Raw genomic sequence first — 21,312 nt, 5'->3', positions numbered from 1 at the left:
AGGTAAACTTGAGAACAGCAAATTAAAACCTAACAATAGGTCTACCACGAAACGGGATAGGATTCTCAACTGCATGCTCTTAAGAGAGGAAGAAAGTGGTTTAAAAAAATGTTTGTTACCTCCATGTCTGCTGTACATAAAGCTTACGTCTTTGGCCATGTCCAGAGCAAAGAGTATACTCTCCACCCCCCCCCCCCCCCCAAGCAGGGAGCTGAAGCTCACTACTGGAATATGATAATGTGCTCTTATTAATGTTTTATTTTTCCTTCTGTTTTTTTTGGAATGGTCTTTCAGAAAAGTGGGCTAAACCCATTTTTCACACCTGAGTTGTTGGCCCGGTTGTCCATGTGGCCAATGGGGATAGCCTGTTCAATTATGTGCAAAAATCTGCAAAATTCATTGGCTTTTAGCTTGGTTTGCTTGTTCACAGGTATATTGATTTTTTTTGATGCACTAGATCCAAAAGGCTGCAAATCGGCAAAATTGTAGGTTAGCCTACTTGTTTGTAAGACCATCCAAATAGTCTTCTTTTGATACTTCATAGCAACCATTTATATTGTATTGAGGTAAATATTCAACTGGCACAATGACTATAATAATTTAAATGCTGGTGCCAGTGTTGAAGTTAATGCGAAATTCAGCACCACTATATGTATAAGCAGTGGCGCTGAATGCATACAGAATTTAATGTATTGATTGGGATTTATTAACCACTTTTATGAACAGATTCACCCAAGGTGGTGAACAGCAGGTCCAGTTTAACACAAAACTTACAATTTTATTAACAATAAAACAATAGTAGAATGACCAAATACAAACATAAATATAACTTGGAAATATGTCAGTACAATACAAACAATATCATAAAAGAAAGCATGGAAGTATATTCAAATAACAGATATAATAATATGTCAGCATAATACCAATGAAATACCTAATAAGCAACACAGCACAACATTCAAATAGCATAGACATGATGCTAATGCTTTTCTATGTAGCTGAGGGGCCAAGTGCAGATATATAGATGGGGACAAGATGGGTAGTACAGAGTCAACTGGGCTAAATAGATGGATGGCTAAACTCAAGGCACAATCTTTGTACAATTAAACAAGGTAAGAGGAACTGGCCTAAATTACAGGGTGTGCAGCAAGCTAGTCCAGGTACGGAGCAAGTGTATAGTTAGTCTGTCACCACATGTATAAAAGGCTTGTGAGAAGTAGAGGTAGTCTTGAGTTAGATGTAGGCCCTCTGGGATTAAGTTCCAGAGTATGGGGGCTACTCCTGAGAAGGCTCGAGTATAACATCCAGAAAATGGCTGAACATTATCTCCATATAGATACAGATCATTTGAAAGCGCCTAAACCCAGCTCATAATATACAGTCAGCATCAAGCAATCCAGTCACATTGTTGGCAGAATAATAGCCATATAATTTTTCAAAACATATGTTCACCGGCCACCAGTAAACATATACCTTCATTTTGAAGACATTTTGAACAAAGCACTAAAATCTAGCCACTCACAAAAGTTGGTATTCTTTGTGAATCCAATAAATCCAGGACTCATGTAACAATTTTAATGGGAAAATTACCTAGTTACAGTGGGGGAAATAAGTATTTGATCCCTTGCTGATTTTGTAAGTTTGCCCACTGACAAAGACATGAGCAGCCCATAATTGAAGGGTAGGTTATTGGTAACAGTGAGAGATAGCACATCACAAATTAAATCCGGAAAATCACTTTGTGGAAAGTATATGAATTTATTTGCATTCTGCAGAGGGAAATAAGTATTTGATCCCTCTGGCAAACAAGACCTAATACTTGGTGGCAAAACCCTTGTTGGCAAGCACAGCGGTCAGACGTCTTCTGTAGTTGATGATGAGGTTTGCACACATGTCAGGAGGAATTTTGGTCCACTCCTCTTTGCAGATCATCTCTAAATCATTAAGAGTTCTGGGCTGTCGCTTGGCAACTCGCAGCTTCAGCTCCCTCCATAAGTTTTCAATGGGATTAAGGTCTGGTGACTGGCTAGGCCACTCCATTACCCTAATGTGCTTCTTCCTGAGCCACTCCTTTGTTGCCTTGGCTGTATGTTTTGGGTCATTGTCGTGCTGGAAGACCCAGCCACGACCCATTTTTAAGGCCCTGGCGGAGGGAAGGAGGTTGTCACTCAGAATTGTACGGTACATGGCCCCATCCATTCTCCCATTGATGCGGTGAAGTAGTCCTGTGCCCTTAGCAGAGAAACACCCCCAAAACATAACATTTCCACCTCCATGCTTGACAGTGGGGACGGTGTTCTTTGGGTCATAGGCAGCATTTCTCTTCCTCCAAACACGGCGAGTTGAGTTCATGCCAAAGAGCTCAATTTTTGTCTCATCTGACCACAGCACCTTCTCCCAATCACTCTCGGCATCATCCAGGTGTTCACTGGCAAACTTCAGACGGGCCGTCACATGTGCCTTCCGGAGCAGGGGGACCTTGCGGGCACTGCAGGATTGCAATCCGTTATGTCGTAATGTGTTACCAATGGTTTTCGTGGTGACAGTGGTCCCAGCTGCCTTGAGATCATTGACAAGTTCCCCCCTTGTAGTTGTAGGCTGATTTCTAACCTTCCTCATGATCAAGGATACCCCACGAGGTGAGATTTTGCGTGGAGCCCCAGATCTTTGTCGATTGACAGTCATTTTGTACTTCTTCCATTTTCTTACTATGGCACCAACAGTTGTCTCCTTCTCGCCCAGCGTCTTACTGATGGTTTTGTAGCCCATTCCAGCCTTGTGCAGGTGTATGATCTTGTCCCTGACATCCTTAGACAGCTCCTTGCTCTTGGCCATTTTGTAGAGGTTAGAGTCTGACTGATTCACTGAGTCTGTGGACAGGTGTCTTTCATACAGGTGACCATTGCCGACAGCTGTCTGTCATGCAGGTAACGAGTTGATTTGGAGCATCTACCTGGTCTGTAGGGGCCAGATCTCTTACTGGTTGGTGGGGGATCAAATACTTATTTCCCTCTGCAGAATGCAAATAAATTCATATACTTTCCACAATGTGATTTTCCGGATTTAATTTGTGATGTGCTATCTCTCACTGTTACCAATAACCTACCCTTCAATTATGGGCTGCTCATGTCTTTGTCAGTGGGCAAACTTACAAAATCAGCAAGGGATCAAATACTTATTTCCCCCACTGTATAAGTAATGTGTTAATAACATATTTAGTACAAAAAGAAAAATGAAACAAATATTAATTAAGGTGAACAGTTATGAAAGAATTAGCTTTTAAGCATGATTTTTTTTTGTTGTTGGAATGTTTTCTTAAGATTTCTTTTGATACTTACAATGCCGTCCCTATCTGGTGACCCACTGCAAGAAAGAGACAGATAGTATTTAATTATTTAAAAATAACTCACAGAAGCCCAAGAATACATGGCTGGTTGCTAGTGCCTATAGAATAAAAATCCTGATCGCAGACCTAATAGAATAAAAAATGAACACAACCAGTCTTAGCCCAAGAAATCCTTGAGGATAAGCTATTGCAGTTGTTGGATAGAAAATAGAATGCTCTGTCACTTTTGAGAACACAGGGAAGCTGTAACTGCAGTGTCTGTGACTCTGAGTCATACTTTGCCTAGGAGGTATCATAGACTTCTATCTCTTACGTTATTTCATTATAGCACAAGGCTCCATTTTAGACAGAATATCAAAATCAGAATTAATATGTCCAGGTCATAACATCTACAATTTTAGCAGTATTTTAAAAAAGGGTCTGCTGACAGGTAGCCTTTTCTAAAATACATGCAGGAGTGCATATGCATGTGTGATTGAAGCAGCCATTTTACAAAGACACACTGAACAATTGAACAGTGTTTGCAAGGTGCCGTTTCCCAGTTTACACATTCAAGTTATAAATATACGCCTGCTATTTTGCAAACCTACAAGTATACATGCTGCTAATTAACTACTGAGGTTACAATTCTTATTTTCATTTTGAAGCGAGAAATAAGCAATGGGAGATAAAGGAGAAGAATTGCCCAGAGCTCCCCCTGTAACAGGCTGGCCCAAACTAAGAACATATGCATATGAAGGAGCAGCTGCAAATCCCAAAGTTGAAATAGCAGGACATACACAAGCATTCCCTTTCTGAAATGGGGAATGCACATGTAGATTTTGGTTCTGCCCAAGCCCCACACAAACCATGCCTTCTTGCAATCTAGACATATTGCAGTTCTACATGTGTAAATAGTTGCTTTCTAAAATCAGATTTTGCACATAGCTATCAGGTACAATACGACTTACTTGATAACTTTCAGTCCCTGAATGCTGCCAGACCCTCTCTTCAGCATTCTAGCCCTATCCTAGTAGGTAGACTGTCAGTACTTTATTTTCAGCAAGCTGATTCCATAACCAGGCCCTTGACCATTGCTAGCTACCATTCTCTTTCCATCTTGGTCCAAAGTAGCCAGTCATTGAGATAGGGGTGTACTGTATCAACACCCTCTCTTTCCTCAAGCAGGCTGCCACCACCACCACAAATACCTTAGTGAATGTCTGTGATGCTATGGCTAACCCAAAGGGCAGCATCTAGAACCGAAAGTGGTGTTCTAGGACCACAAACTGGAGTTATTTCTGAAAGTCTGGTCTGATCAAAATGTGTAAGTAAACCTGACAGGTCATGGCAGTAAAAATCTCCCTTGGCTGTACAGCCTTTATAAATGACTCTGAGTTCTCCGTGTAAACTTCAGAATCCTGAGGGAAATATTGACTTGCCTAAGGTCCAAGATTAACCGAAAGGAGCTCTCATTTTTGGGTACTACAAACTACGGGAAATATCTCTACCTTCTTCTACCAGGCCAGGACACTAGTATTGTGGCATGCAAATCAGAAACAATGGAGGGTCACCTGTACCACTGCTGTTTTTTCTGGAGTATTGCAGAAGGAAACCAAGAACACTGGGGAGTGGGGCCAGCGGTTCAGGGCAGAGCCATGTTGGATGGCAGATAAGAACCATTTGATGTGGGCCCAGGCAGAGGCAAACTTTTATTTCGTTTTCTTTATCTGTTGCACCAGTCTCCTTACCTGCTGGAGAGAGAGAGCGAGCAAATACTGACAGAACATCTGATGCACCTGTAATATAATGGAGGAGCAGGAATTTGCTCTGTTGCTCTCTGCTGAAGCTGGCCCCAATCGAAACTGTCATTTGAGCCCTCACAATTTCATTGGGTGGACTTAAGTCCACTGGTGGAAGGAATTCTATCCAGGATCCTCATGTTGAGCCTTGAAAGGGATGTCCCCTGCCAGTGCATTTGCCCCTTTGCTCAGGGCTATATTAAAATTGCCTGGTAGCCCAAGCATCTCAAGATTGTTTTCTAGAATCCCTACCTTGTGTCCTATCCTCCATGAGGCACTGCTTGGGCCTTCAAGTCCTTGATGGATCTTACCCTGACTGTTCACAAACAAAAACTGCCCTTTAAAGAGCTATCTACTGAAAGTTGTCAACACCACTTTCACTGACCAACATGTTAGCCAACAATGTCTTTGTCCCATGACCACTGAAACCATGACTGCAGTCAATAACCAGTTTTAATCATACTCAGCACCTGTGGGAAATGCTGCTCCTAATTCCAACATGGGGCCTAATGAATCCAAAAGAACCACAGAAGTGGAAAGAACGCCAAAGTCCCATGTGAAAAACACAACCAGACTATTCTATTTGATGATAACTCAACATCTCAAAAAAGATATAGTGGAATTAGAAAAGGTACAGAGAAGGGTGACAAAAATGATAAAGGAGATAGGATAACTTCTCTATGAGGAAAGGCTGAAGCATCTAGGGCTCTTCAGCTTGGAGAGGAGACGGCTGAGGGGAGATATGATAGAGGTCTATAAAATAATGAGCGGAGTGGAATAGGTAGACGTGAATCGTTTGTTTACACTTTCCAAAAATACTAGGACTAGGGGGCAAGCGATGAAGCTACAAAGTAGTAAATTTAATACAAATCGGAGAAACTTTTTCTTCACTCAACATGTAATTAAACTCTGGAATTCGTTGCCAGAGAATGTGGTAACGGCGATTAGCTTAGCGGGGTTTAAAAAGGGTCTGGACGGCTTCCTAAAGGAAAATACACTGCTTATTTCTGAGATAAGCATCATAAAATATATTGAGCTTTTCTGGGATTTTTGCCAGGTATTTGTGACCTGGATTGGCCACTGTTGGAAACAGGATACTGGGCTTGATGGACCTTTGGTCTGTCCCAGTGTGGCAGTACTTATGTACGGTACCAGTTATGTTTGTATTTTAAAGATACATTGCCGAAAATATTTGCGATTGTCGAATATTTTTACCAAGACTCCTGAAGCAGGCATGTATGTGTCGAAATATGGTACAGTATTGAATCATCATCAAATAAAAGGTTTTAACTACATATCGAGAGTCCTTGGTCTGTTTTAAAGAGGCTGATCCTGTTCCCACTTCTTGTCGCCTTATGAATCCAGTCTTTTAAAACCAACACAGCAGAACCTAAGAAATATATCCTCCACAAATGGCTGAGCAGAGGGCAAGCTCTGCTTTCTTAAAAATCTGCTTAAAAAGTCCCTGAAGAATACCCCCCCCCCCCTCATCTTGCACAGGAATGGTCATGCCGAAACCAAAGCATCTACCCTGGGAATAGCAAACAGCTTCTACTGCTCTGCCCTAGGTAGAGGATAGACCCTAATAAAAAGCCCCCACTCCTCAAAAATTTTAAACTGGAACCTTCCAGGCCTCCGGAGTAATATTTGTTTTCCTGGTGAATAGAAATGATTCTGGTCTAGAAATGCTGGCCAAAATAAGAACTCCTACCAAAACAGGGGTTCTAAACCTCGGGATATACCAGGACAATTTGCTTTTCAAGATATCCACAATGAATATGCATAAATTTGCATTGACTGCCTCTATTGCCACCTAGAAAAAAAAAGGAGGAGGAGTTTAAACGTGCTGTTCTTTGGGTTTGAATAAATGAACATCGCGGCTGTCTGAAACATTTAAGTGCAACACTGAACTGATAAATAATCATATATTTATAGAGATTTAGGTGCTCATTTTCAAAGCACATAGACTTACAAAGTTATGTGGAGGCATATTTTCAAAGCACTTGACAGGTTACTATGTAACAGTGTAAGTCTAAATGCTTTGAAAATGAGCCTCATAGTATCCTATGTAACTTTGTAAGGATATATAAAGTTATAAAATATAAGGGAAATGAGGCATGGATAAACATACGTACGTTTCAATAAAAGAGAACATAAGAATATAAAATAAACTAAAGAGATTAGACCAAAATAGTATACAGCATAGCAGAGTGATGATGATGATGGAGCAGAAGAAATTACCACTATTATAATCGTAAGTTATAGCAGATACAAATTAAATTAAATATGTTGTGTCCACATTTACGAAGGTAAAGGAAATAAAATCCAAATCAAATCACAGAAATGTTCAATCACTTTGTCTTTATCTGTGGTTGTGGAAAAATCCAACACTAGAGACCAAATATCAGAAACTTTTTTTATAGTGTGACTTTTCTCTGCCATTCTTCTTTCATATTGCAGCAAGGTACAAATATAATTCCACCAATGAAATATTGTACAGGTGGATGTGGATTTTCAATGAAAAAGTACTGTCTTTAACCTCCGCTGCAAGTAGTATATCAAACAGAATTTTGGATCCTTTATGTCTACTGGTCCCTGACAAAGAAGTCATTGACCCCTGGGCAGAAGAAGAGGGTCACTTACCAGCAGGCACTGAGATTCATGTACCAAGGTCTTCAGGGCCAACCTGGCACCACCAACAAGACCAAATGAGGAAGACATGCAATCCTGTGCAACTAGCGGCCCACCAGAGGCCATGAAGGGAACACATAGGGTAGCTCTGTTACCAGTCAAGGCAGAATCAGAGCATCTATCCCCTTAGAAGCCAAGTCCCTCCATCTAATGAAGCAGTGCTCCTCCGCATTGGCTCAAGAAGCCATAAAGTCAAAGTGAGGAGGCCTTCAGCAGTCCACTATGAGCTGAAAGGCCTGCTGCCCCAGCTTCCACTCTCCCAAATCCAGAAGAGATCGAGAAAGTCCGCTTGCATATCATCCTTGCCTGCAATATGAACCCTTGAAAGAGCCTGCAGATGCGCTATGTTCCATCATGCCTGTTGATGTATGCCACTGCCGTTGCATTGTCCGACATCACTCTGACTGCTTTCCCTTCCAGGAGCAGCTGAAACTCTAGCAGAGCAAACCAGACTACTCTGGTCTCCAGGTGGTTGATGGAGCAGGATGCGTCCTGGCTGGACCAGATGCCCCAGACAGTGAGCTCCCCAGCTGAGACTAGCATCCATGGTGACCAGCACCCACTAAGGAAGATCCAGAGGGACCCCCCCCACAATAGGTTTACCGGACTGTCCCACCAGATCAGACTGAAACTGACCTTGGGTGGAAGTGGAAGACTGAAGTCCTGAGAGGCCGGAGTCCACAACAGGGCCCACTTCAGATGGCACATATGAGCTCTCACCCAATGCACCACCTCCAGAGACGCTGCCATGGAGCCCAGAAGCTGAAAGTAGTCTCATATCATGGGAGTGGAAGCTCGCACAACCAACGTGTCTGTACCTGCAGCTTCTCTGCCCGCTCCTCTGGGAGAAACACCATCTCCCAGCACATCTCGAAGTGAAATCCCAGGTACTCCAGAACCTGAGATGTAAACAGATGACTATTGGGACAATTCACTACTCAACCCATGGACTCCAGGAGGGAAATGACTTGATCGGTGGCCTGACTGGCCTCCGCTGCGAGTCTACCTGAATCAGCAAGTCATCCATATACAGGTAAACCCGAATGCCCTGGCGCTGAAGATGTGCTGCCACTACCACCATCACCTTGGAAAATGTGCACTGCGCCCTTGTCAGGTCAAAGGGCAAGGCCCAAAACTGAAAATGCTTGCCCAGCACACAGAAGCGCAGATGTCTTCTGTGATGATCCACAATAGGGACATGGAGATATGTGTCCAATGAAGTCAGGAACCCCCCTGGCTGCACCAAGGCTATCACTGAGCACATCATCTCCATCTGAAAGTGTTGAACCCTGATGAAACCATTGACCCCTTTGAAGTCCAAGATAGGACAGATGAAGCCACTTTTCTTCAAGACCATGAAATATATGAAGTATCATCTCAGGCTGCACTCTGCCGGAGGCACAGGCTCCACCGCCCTAAGAGTGCACAGGTGATGCAGGGTGGAAGCAACAGCCTATTTCTTCAGAGCTGAGGCAAAGCGCAAGGCCATGAAGGCATAAGACATCGGACAAGTTAATTCCAGAAAATACCCCCTGCCAACTATCTCCAGGACTTGCTAATCTGAGGTGATACGGACCCACCTGTCCCAGAAGAGAGACAGCCTGCCTCCCACTGGCACCAACAAGGAGGTTGGTGCACCTTCATTGGACAGAAGGGGGCCTCAGTTCCACTGGAGGTGCCAGTGGGACCAGATCTTTTGGGACCTCGAAAGGAACCCTGCTTGTAGAACCTGCTCTGGCCACTCCCCTGAGATAGTGCAGCGGAGGGCTGAAACCGCTCTGACCCTCTAGAATGCTGCTTTGAAACAGAGGAACACAGAGCCTTTTTGCCACAGCTCAGGAGGCCAAAGAGGCAGTGCCTCCCCTATATCCTTAAACAGCTTCTCCAGGTCCCCTCTAAAGTGCAACCACCCCCTAAAAGGCAACTGACTCAACTGCTTTTTGGAAGCCACATCCACCTTTCAGTGGCGAAGCCACAACCAACGGCATCCAACCACCGAAAAAGCCACAGCACGGGAAGCTAAACGGACCAGATCATATAGATTGCTCACCAAAAAGGCTGCTCCCGACTCCCGGCAAGTCACCTCCGGTGACTCGGGGAGCTACTGTAACTACTGCAGAATGGCCTTTGCCACATAACCACTACAAATGGTGGCCTGAATTCCTGACATCCCCACAGAAAAGGCCTGGCGGAGCTGTTGTTCCACCTTCTTTGTCATGGAGCTCCTTCACAGCACAGCCCATCTAGACCGGCACAGCAGTCACCTTAGTGACTGCAATAACCAAATACCTTTCAACCCCCTCCAGAGCGATGGTGTAAAGGTGATCCAGAGCTCTGGCACCTCTAAGGAGACCATCAGGATTTTCCCACTCTGTCATCATCATACAAATAAGAGCCTTGTGAAGAGGAAAATGCTGAAGGGGACCAGCGAGCACCTCCAGTAGTGGATCCCCCTCAACGGGGTCCATAGCCAGAGTCTGAAGCACAGAAAGGACCTTGTAAAAAAGATAGCTCCTCTCGCCAAAAGAGATGGATTACATGGGAGTGCTCTTCCTCAGCTTCTTGCGGGAGCCTCTGACTCATGAGTTCTCCATGGACTGAGTACGAAAAAGCCTCAGAGACCCCCCCCCCCCCATCTCCTCTGAGGGAATGGGCACCTCTTTAACCTTCCCCTTGGTCCTACACCACTAAGAACTCATACCGGGGCCAAATCACGTCCCAGCAAAGGGGGGGGGGGGGTCCCCTTCTGACTGCAATTGTTATCAGACCAACTGTGCTAAGCTCTAGAGCCTAAAAGCTCCAGAGGCCACATCGGAACCCCCTGAAACAGACCCGAGGGTGGTAAGGGAGGTAGGCTGTCCACTGAGCCCTGATGTGAAAGGGACAAATTCTTGCTGCTGAAAAGCAGCAGGAGATGAAATTCCCAAGGGAGACAAAATGGTCATTTTCCCGTCAAAATCAGGGGGGGGGGGGGAACGACACATCAACTTTGGAGAATCCCCCCCCCCCAATCCAGTTTACAAAATTGGAAACAGCCCATTATACTATGTGCACACAGAACCGGCAGCCATACTGAGCTATCGGTACCTGCAGACAGAGCAGCACTTCCCGGAGGACATCCCCAGGCATGTGTCAGGCAGGCACGGACCTGGCACACTGACCGAACCTGCCTTGGCCCCGGGATCCGTCTCCTGAGCCATTCAGGGCTATCTGGGGTTGAAAATTAAGGGAAATCTCCTTAATTAACAGGGAAATTCCTCAACAACGAGGTGGAGAATTTCCCTATTCAGGGCTGCTCTTTTTTTTTTTTTTCTTAAAATGAGTGAACAGAAAAATGCCTTATTCCCTAAAACAGGGGGAAAAAAGACTGCCCATGTCAATCTGGGGAGAATTTAGGCACCTGGGAGCTGTAGAGGGAGCCTGTAGGGGACACATCCAAACAGAGTAAATGGGTAAGAGGGGTATGGGGGTTGAGGACCACACCCCCCTCAGGCGAGTTCCCCCGGGACCAAAGCCTTGCCCAGTGGCACTAAGGAGTGCAACTGATGGCTGCAGAGCCAAGCTCTGAGCTCAATCAGGTACAGTCCTGAAACTGTGACCTGGGAGCGGCCAACAGGCTCAACTATGCTGTGCAGCTGGGCCAGCAGAGCAGAGAGCTAGGCCAGGGACAGAGCACCACAGCACAACCTACCACCTGCTGGAAGGTAGAGAAAAATACTGGATTGTTCCAGAGAGCACCATAGATTATAACCAGTGATGTCACTGGTGGAATTCAATTTTCTCTACCTCCATCTGCTAGTGGGAAGGGATAAAACCCGCTGGTTCAGAACAGTGTAAGCTAATGCTAATAAAATATGTTTGGATGTTCTTTTTTTTATATCAGGCCGCACAAATTTGGAACAATTTACCTTTAATTCTAAAAACAGCAATCTTCATATTCAGTATTTCATAAATAATCAAAAGCTTCTCTTTTCAGAAATATTTGGGATACTATGATTTGTTAGATAGTAATATTATTACTGTACCAATGTGTCTTATTTTGCTCTAAGTCGCTTTGAACCAATTTAATTTGGGATATAGTGAATACAAATGCTTGTGATTATGACTATGCACGCAGGGCCGTGCCAACACGGTAAGCGAGGTAAGCATGGCAGGGGGGCGCCTCCCTCTGGGGGGCGCCGCCGCACCATGCTCACCTCGCTCGCCCTCCCGCTCCCATTGTTCAACTGCCCGCCCTCTTCTCCCCCCCCCCCCAACATCCCTTTTCTTTTTTTTTCCTTTTTAAATTTACCTCCCTGGCAGTTCCGGCAGCGCAGCGTCAGTGAAGGAGGCGGCGCTCCCGACATCTCTAGCCTTCCCTTCGCTGTGTTCCGCCTTCTTCTGATGTCAGAAGAAGGCGGAACACAGCGAAGGGAAGGCTAGAGACGTCGGGAGCGCCGCCTCCTTCACTGACGCTGCGCTGCCGGAACCGCCACGGAGGTAAATTTAAAAAGAAAAAAAAAGAAAAGGGATGTTGGGGGGAGAGAAGAGGGCGGGCAGTTGAACAATGGGAGCGGGAGGGCAGGGGAGAGACGAGAGCATGGATGCGAAGGGGGAGGGGAGAAGAGGGCGGGCCAGGCCAGGCCAACTGGGACATGATGGGACAGGGGAGCGAGAGGAGAGAGAGGAGCATGGATGAGAGGGGGGTCATGGAAGGGAGAGAGGGGAATTGCTGGATAGGGATTAATGGAGGGTGAAAGAGGAGCATGGATGGGAGGGGCAGGGAGAGAGGAGAATTGCTGGAAAAGGATGAATGGAGGGGGCAGGGGACAGAGGAGCATGGATGGGCATGGATTGGGAGGGCAGGGCTCAGGGAGAGAGGGGAATTGCTGGAAAGGGATGAATGGAGGGGGCAGGGGACAGAGGAGCATGGATGGGCATGGATTGGGAGGGCAGGGCTCAGGGAGAGAGGGGAATTGCTGGAAAAGGATGAATGGAGGGGGCAGGGGACAGAGGAGCATGGATGGGCATGGATTGGGAGGGCAGGGCTCAGGGAGAGAGGGGAATTGCTGGAAAAGGATGAATGGAGGGGGCAGGGGACAGATGGGTATGGATGGATATAGATTGCAGGGCAGGGCTCAGGGAGAGAGGAGAAATTGCTGGACATAGAGGGGAGGGAAGAGAGATGAAGGAGATGAAATGAGGGAAAAGGAAGAGAGGAGAAAAACTGCACATGGATGAAGAAAATAGGCAGAAGCTGAGGACCAGAAATGAAGAAGAAAGGAGGAAAGAAATAAATGGAAAGGAAGCCCTGGAAACGGAGTTAAGAGGACAGATAGCAGCAGAATCAGATACTGGGCCAGCATGATCAGAAAAACAAAGTCACCAGACAACAAAGGTAGAAAAAAAATCATTTTATTTTCATTTTAGTGTTTGGAATATGTCCACTTTGAGAATTTACATCTGCTATCTTATTTTGCAATGTATAGCAATTTGCTTCTAAGAATATTGCTGACAATTCCTGTCAGTGTGGCAAGTGGTGAGTGATCATTTTCACAGGGGGGGGGGGGGGGGGGGGAGGGCCGCTGCCGCGAACTGATAGTCTGCAGGGGGGAGCGCGAACTGATAGTCTGCAGGGGGCGCCAGAGACCCTAGGCATGGCCCTATATGCACGAAAACCTGAATTAAAGCAGTTCTACAAAGAGGAGTGGGCTAAGATTCCTCAACAATGATGTGGAAAGACTGATATCAAATTATAGGAAGTGTTTAGTTGCAAGTATTGCTGCTAAAGGTGGCACAGCCAGTTAAGTTTAGGGGGCAGTTACTTTTTCATATGGGTGATATTAGTGTTGAACAACTTTGTTTCTTAATAAACTATATGTTATATATTACTCAGGTTCTCTTTGTCTAATATTACATTTTGATTAAAGATCTGAAACCATTCACTATGACATATATGAAGTGGCATACTAAGGGGGGGGCGGTGGGGGCGGTCCGCCCCGGGTGCACGCCGCTGGGGGGGTGCCGCGCGCCTGCCGGCTCTTCGTTTTCATGCTCCCTTTGCCCAGGAACAGGTTACTTCCTGTTCTGGGGCAGAGGGAGCATGAAAACAAAGAGCCGGCAGGCGCGCGGCACCCCCCCCCCCAGCGGCGTGCACCCGGGGGGGTTCTTTCGCCGGGGGGGGCGTCACGTTGTTCTGGGGGGGGGGCGCTGCACCCGGGTGGCGGGGCGCATCGGCGATCCGCCCCGGGTGTCAGCCCCCCTAGGAACGCCACTATATGTAATAATAGAGGAAACTGGGGGAGGGGCAAAACCTTACACATCACCGACACATTTCCCCTTCTAACTCTTCTACAGTATCACTCAAAAGACATTGACGAGGACTGGACTACTTATCCTTATGGCATCTTATTGGCCACTTCGCCTTTACCAGAACGGGCCCACTGAATGCTGATGCCTACTACTACTAATCAGTTTTCAAGGGCTAATATAGTGGGTGACTTGACTGTACAGAACAGGATTTTACTTGCTCAGTTAAGAGCATTTATAAAACTGCCCCAGTCTATACATACATAAAAGTAGGTATTCAGGAAGCATAGCCCTTACTTTTATATGAAATAACTCTATATATGGCGTTGGCAAGGCCTGCCCTATGATGCCAATATTTAAATATGAAGACGTGGAACCTGCGCACAGTGCCAGAAACAACTCTGGACACCTTGTTGGGAAGACTGGATGGACAGTGCAGGTCTTTATCTGCTGACGTTTACTATGTTACTACTTGTAGGCACTCCTAGGGGCAGGGAATAGGTTAACAGTAGTGGGATCAACACTAATGCATATATTTTACTAAATATAATCCTATTAATATATACACACAAAAATTCAAGCCTGCCTCAGAGTAGTTGTAACTTTGTAATCTACTATCCTGGTCATAAAAAGAAATCAATCAAATCTGTCAAATTTTCCCCTTGTGAAAGCATGATGCCTATGATTCAGTAACTCAATGATTTCAAGGAACTGTACTAATCAATCCTGTGCTTCAATTACCTTCCCCACCTCTGGTGATATGCTAACAGCTATGTAGTTTTCTGTTTCCTCGCTTTAACCCTTGTGATGTGCTCTTACACCTGGAGGCTTATTTTCAAAGCAATAGGTTACTATGGAACTTTGTAAGGCTGAGTGTTTTGAAAATACACCTCTTGGGTCTTCTCCAGCCTCTTGGAATCTTACCAGTTTCAATGATAACTTGAACACATCTGTGAGAGCTATAATCGGCACCTCCCTTAGTTTCATCAGATTCTGGAACGTACCCCCTCAGGTCCCATTGACTTGTCTGCTTTACATTAAACAGTATATTGAACTCCTTAGTAAATGGCAATATGCACAATACAATAATCTGTCAACAAAGGTGTAACTTACCACATTGAAACACAATATTTTATACTAGTAATAGGGAAAACTACTTAAAACTGCCACTAGTAACTGATGGCTAGCAATAATAAAGACATAGGTACAAGGTTTTAAAAACTCAGCAAAAACGAACTTGACAGCTTTTCTTTAAATAAAGGATGTCTTTTATAGGAGTGCGGGTGAAGTAGGAAGGGATCTTTTGGGAGGCACTATAGTCATCAGCGATCACATTTGTTGGCACTGATGAGCTCTTGCTTGGCACCGAGTCATTAGTATCCCTGAAAAACACTGAGGCACTGAAATAAATCGGAGGCTGTGCCTTGCTTTTTCAGCGCTTTGCCAGGATGGCTATTCCACGGCTGTTATGATGCTTCACCAGAACTACACTGAGCAGAAGTGTTGAGTTATATTAGCTCCAGCAGAAGGGGGATTATGAAAAGCTTTAGCTTGTCAAAACATATTATTATAAAGCGATTTCAAAAGCTATGTGAATGGCTATTTACATTTGGACTAATATTGAAAGGGACTTGTGTTTGCTGGTGGGTACATTTTTAGAAATTATGCAGATAATCTTGGGCTGTTTAAATCACTGAACAGCAAAAAACTATTCATATAATTATGGGCTGGATTAGGAAAGCGGCAATGGCAGCGCTACAAATTATTTGTTTAGTGATGATAGTCTCAAAACAAATAAGTTATCCATTGCAGTCAAACTAAATGGATAGTGCTGGCACGGTTACTACACAACAGGGGCGTAGCCAGACCTTGAAGTTAAGGGGGTCTGGAGTCCAAAGTGGGGAGGAGGCACATTTTGACACGCCACTACCACAATCTATAATCGGTGCCTAAATCTAGCCACCAATTATAGAATACGCTTTTTTAGGCGCCATATATATATAATCTCCTCCTAAGTGCCACGTGGCCCATAGGTATAAGATAGGATGCGCAGCATTTAGCTCATGCTGTTAGTTTGTGCTAAACTTTAGTAAAAGGGCCCAATAGTTTCCAAACGGGTACAAATACCACAGGTAAAAAAGTAACCACGTACTTTGCAAAATGTAGACGCGGGAGGTGGTGGAGATGAAAACGGTAACGGAATTCAAGCATGCGTGGGATAAACATAAAGGAATCCTCTTTGAGCAGGGACTGTCTTTCTTCTATGTTTGTGCAGCGCTGCGTATGCCTTGTAGCGCTATAGAAATGCTAAATAGTAGTAGTAGTAGTAATCCTGTGCAGAAGGAAGGGATCCTCAGGAGCTTAGCCGAGATTGGAAGGCGGGGCTGGTGTTTGGGTGGAGGGGCTAGTTCTGGGCAAGACTTCTACAGTCTGTGTCTTGAAAATGGGGCTAGTTCTGGGCAAGACTTCTACGGTCTGTGTCCTGAAAATGGCAGATTCAAATCAAGGTATACACAAGAAGTAGCACATATGAGTTTATCTTGTTGGGCAGACTAGATGGACCGTGCAGGTCTTTTTCTGTCGTCATCTACTATGTTACTATGTAGACAGGCTGCCACTGCCTGAGGCAAAAGTACGCACAGATTCCTGAACCTACTTTAGCTTCAAGGTAGTTTTTCTGACTAAAACAATGAACACAAGGGGGCTGTTTCCTAAAGAGTACTTAACAGCAATTATTAATGCACAGAAAGTGCAGACGTTGTGTGGTAATTGTTGGGGACATGGTCCAATACATCCTCTGCAGCTACTACACAGTGAACATTCTTTACTGCTCATTAATATCGTTTGATATTAGTGCAGATGTACATAGGAGATAATTTTATAACTGTGTACCTATATGCCTAAGCTCATACTTGCCTATATACTCAATTACACTAGGCACCGATTTTTCTCTACCGAATAGGCACCTTTCTATATATTCTGTAACATGTAGGTGCCTTGTGTAACTGGATAGAAAGGCACAAGCGCTCACGTCAGCCATAGAGCTATGTAAGACATGTATATATTTACAGAACAGCAGATGTGCATATCCAGCATATATTATTTTCCCAGTTTTCTTCTATGTTACGATGGTGTAAATTGTATTTATTTAGATTTTGCTCACACCTTTTTCAGTAGCAGCTCAAGGTGAGTTACATTCAGGTACACTGGGTATTTCTCTGACCCTGGAGGGCTCACAAGCTAATTTTGTACCTAAGGCAACAGGCGGTTAAGTGACTTGCCCAAGATCACAAGGAGAAGCAGTGGGATTTGAACTGGCCACCTCTATGTTGTTATAAACCACTGGCTTTCCAATTAGAAGACTATACAGCAAACTGACAATAAACATACTTGTCTCTATGCTAGTATTCTGGAAATTTATGCACATAACTGGTGTGTAAATGTTACTACTTTATGGGACGACTTTCCTATGAAGAGAGGCTGAGAAGACTAGGGCTTTTCAGCTTGGAGAAGAGACGGCTGAGGGGAGATATGATAGAAGTGTATAAAATAATGAGTGGAATGGATCGGGTGGATGTGAAGCGACTGTTCACGCTATCCAAAAATACTAGGACTAGAGGGCATGAGTTGAAGCTACAGTGTGGTAAATTTAAAACGAATCGGAGAAAATTTTTCTTCACCCAACATGTAATTAGACTCTGGAATTCGTTGCCGGAGAACGTGGTACGGGCGGTTAGCTTGACGGAGTTTAAAAAGGGGTTAGATAGATTCCTAAAGGACAAGTCCATAGACCGCTATTAAATGGACTTGGAAAAATTCCGCATTTTTAGGTATAACTTGTCTGGAATGTTTTTACGTTTGGGGAGCGTGCCAGGTGCCCTTGACCTGGATTGGCCACTGTCGGTGACAGGATGCTGGGCTAGATGGACCTTTGGTCTTTCCCAGTATGGCACTACTTATGTACTTATGTACTTATGTACCTCCTTAATGCCTCTCTAGAGAAGGTGATTAGTGCACCTGTATTAACTCACAATGATACCACATGGTAAATTCCATGTGCTAACTGCAGTGTGCTGTACACACCTATCCTCCACCCATAACTCCCCAGTTCCTGCCCTCCAAACAACATGCATAAGTACACCATCATGCCACCAAGTAACTTTTTCCACACTTGTGCAGTAACAAAGCACATTGATTCACATATTACGTGCTTAACCCACCATTGTGGAAGGATCCCATAGATTGGAAAATGCAAAATTATATGGGCTGATATGCTGGTAAATTTTAACATCAGTCTCTTGATAAAAAAAAAAAAAACACCCCAAAACACTATGTAGCTATATACGTAACTATATTATACATTCTATTGGTAGAAATGATATACACAGGCAGCAGCCAATTTACAAATAATATTAAAACATACAATATTCTTTACTGTAAATTCCAAGCGACCAATTGATTTTTGCAGAATGCTTTGGTTGATTTTTGCCACACTCTTGTTGTATCTGTAGCCAACCTATGTTTGCTATTCACCCAAGATGTTTGTTATTCATTCCAAAACTGCTAATTTCTGTTCCCAATAAATGTATTAACATTAAATCTGACATATGATTTACTGTCAGTCTATTTCTCACCCTATATACCAATATACCCAACTACTAGGAAGCTGGAACAAGCTGGGCTGTTACAGAATCCTACACTGACGCTACATGCCGGCAGAACCTCTCACCTTGGTCACTCACAGAACACAGAACAATCCTCACCAATTACCGAATAAAGGACCCAAATTAGAAAGGAAACACTGAAAAAAAATCACTTTCTCTATAAGCAGTACAGCATAGGAGAAATAAAAATAAAAAGGGATTATCTACTGTAAGGAGCAAAATACGAGATCACTTTCTACCCCAAAATAAAACCCACACATAGATGTATTTATTTAAAAATGTATATTCCGCCTATAACTAAACGGATTACAATAAAACATACACAATAAAAATCACACAAATAGATTTCAGTTTACAATAAACAAAACTAACATATCAGCCCCATGCCTGCATATGCAAATGTGTCTTCAGTAATTTGTAAAAGAAATGCCATATTGCCACACAATCTTAAAACCCCAGATAAAGCATTCCAAACCTGCAGACTAGCAAATGAGAGAACTGTATTCTAAGTACTGGCATAGTAACATAGTAGATGACGGCAGAGAAAGACCTGCACGGTCCATCCAGTCTGCCCAACAAGATAACTCATATTTGCTGCTTTTTGTGTATACCCTACTTTGATTTGTACCTATGCTCTTCAGGGCACAGACCATATAAGTCTGCCCAGCACTATCCTCACCTCCCAACCACCAGCCCTGCTTCCCAACCACCGGCTCTGGCACAGACCGTACAAGTCTGTCCAGCACTATCCCTGCCTCCCAACCACCAGCCCCGCCTCCCGATCTTGACTAAGCTCCTGAGGATCCATTCCTTCGGCACAGGATTCCTTTATGCTTATCCCACGCATGTTTGAATTCCGTTACCGTTTTCATTTCCACCACCTCCCGCGGGAGGGCATTCCAAACATCCACTACTCTCTCTGTGAAAAAATACTTCCTGACATTTTTCTTGAGTCTGCCCCCCTTCAATCTCATTTCATGTCCTCTCGTTCTACCACCTTCCCATCTCCGGAAAAGGTTCGTTTATGGATTAATACCTATTTCACAGACCTGTGACTATTGCCTGAGTTTGAGATTTGAAGTCAGCGCTCTCCTTGGTTGGGTGAAAGAAGTTTATCTCCTATCCAGTGGCAGAAGCTAAGTGACGGGGGGGGGGGGGGGGGGGGGGGGGGGGTGTTACGTACTTTGGCAGTGCACACGCTCTTTCTTGTTATTGAATTATTCCAGTTTTTTGCAAAAGTAATGTTATGGACTTAGACTTCATTATTGAATAGAAAAGGTCCTCCAACTTTTGCTACAGTTTTTTTTCTCCATTAGGGAGATTTTTTACACTGTGGCTGGTTTCAGAGGTTACAATGAAACCTATGTTGTTTGTTTATTTATTTATTAGTTGCATTTGTATCCCACATTTTCCCACCTATTTGCAGGCTCAATATGGCTTACAATTTCCGTCATGACTTATGCCATGTCAGAGTACAGATACAATTGGTAATATATATAGAAACATGGATGATATAATGAACAATCAGGTAAAAAAGGGGAGAATATGCAATTGGTAACACATATTGAACATGAATTACATGATAAATTAGGCAGTACTATATAGGGAGAAAATAATCTGATTGTTAAGTAGATGATGTTAAAGAGTATACCATCTCTGAAGGCACCCTAGACACTTGAGGGTTCTTTTGTTTAAATTGAATTAATTGTTTATAAGTTTGAAGTCCTTTATCTATAATATTGCAATGAGAGCAATTTGTTGGTGTGTAGTTTCTATATTTTGCTCTTTAGCTCTAGTTTTTGGATTTTGATATTTCACAGAATGCAATTCCCTAGTTGCCAACAACATCGCATGCTCTGACCTCAAGGTCCTTGAAGGTCGATACACTACAATAGCCTCTTTAAGGTATCTGGATACCCATGAAAATTTAAAAACTTGTGGAACAACAATAAGCTGTATTTTCAAAGAACTTAAAGATACAAAGGTATGTGGAGGGGCATTTTTGATATGATGTCTAAGTCTGATTTTGGATGTTTTGCACAAAACAGCAAAATCCGAATAGGAAAGAAGGTAATTTTCAAAAAAGAAAAATGCCTTATCTTTGTTTTTCAAAAATACTGTTTTGAGCAAGGTTTTCTGATTTGGACGTTTTGATTGTTGGTCCATTCGATCCCCCCCTCCAAAAAAAAAAACGAATAGGTGCAAAACATAGAGATTCATGCCATTGGGATGTAGAAGGAGCCAGCATTTATAGTAGACTGGTCCCCCAGACATCCCAGGAGAGCAATGGGGCACCCTAGAGGGCACTTCTGTACACTTCATAAAAATGCTCCCAGGTACACTTCTCACATTTGCTCCTTTTTTCTTGTCCCTTGAGTCCTCTAAAACCCATCCAAAATCCACTGTCCCCCATTGTACACCACTACAATAGCCCTTATAGGTGAAGGGGGCACCTGTATGTGGGTACAATAGGATTTTGGTGACCTTGGGAGGGGTCACTGTTTCCACCACAAGTGTGATAGGTAGAGGGAGATAAGGACCT

At 43.9% G+C, this 21,312-nt stretch overlaps 1 protein-coding gene across 8 annotated transcripts in view; it reads right to left on the bottom strand.

Annotated features, from left to right (window-relative positions):
* SGIP1 (SH3GL interacting endocytic adaptor 1) overlaps positions 1–21,312 on the bottom strand; it is a 247,057-nt gene that overhangs the window by 147,771 nt on the left and 77,974 nt on the right. For all 8 annotated transcript variants that reach the window (XM_030207461.1, XM_030207464.1, XM_030207465.1 and 5 more), the window contains exon 5: positions 3,339–3,363. In XM_030207461.1, the coding sequence (XP_030063321.1) occupies positions 3,339–3,363 (25 nt within the window). The remainder of the gene's footprint in view (positions 1–3,338; positions 3,364–21,312) is intronic.

This window comes from Microcaecilia unicolor, chromosome 6, assembly GCF_901765095.1.
Source record: "Microcaecilia unicolor chromosome 6, aMicUni1.1, whole genome shotgun sequence".
NCBI lineage: Eukaryota > Metazoa > Chordata > Amphibia > Gymnophiona > Siphonopidae > Microcaecilia > Microcaecilia unicolor.
This window is presented reverse-complemented; position numbering and strand designations above follow the sequence as displayed.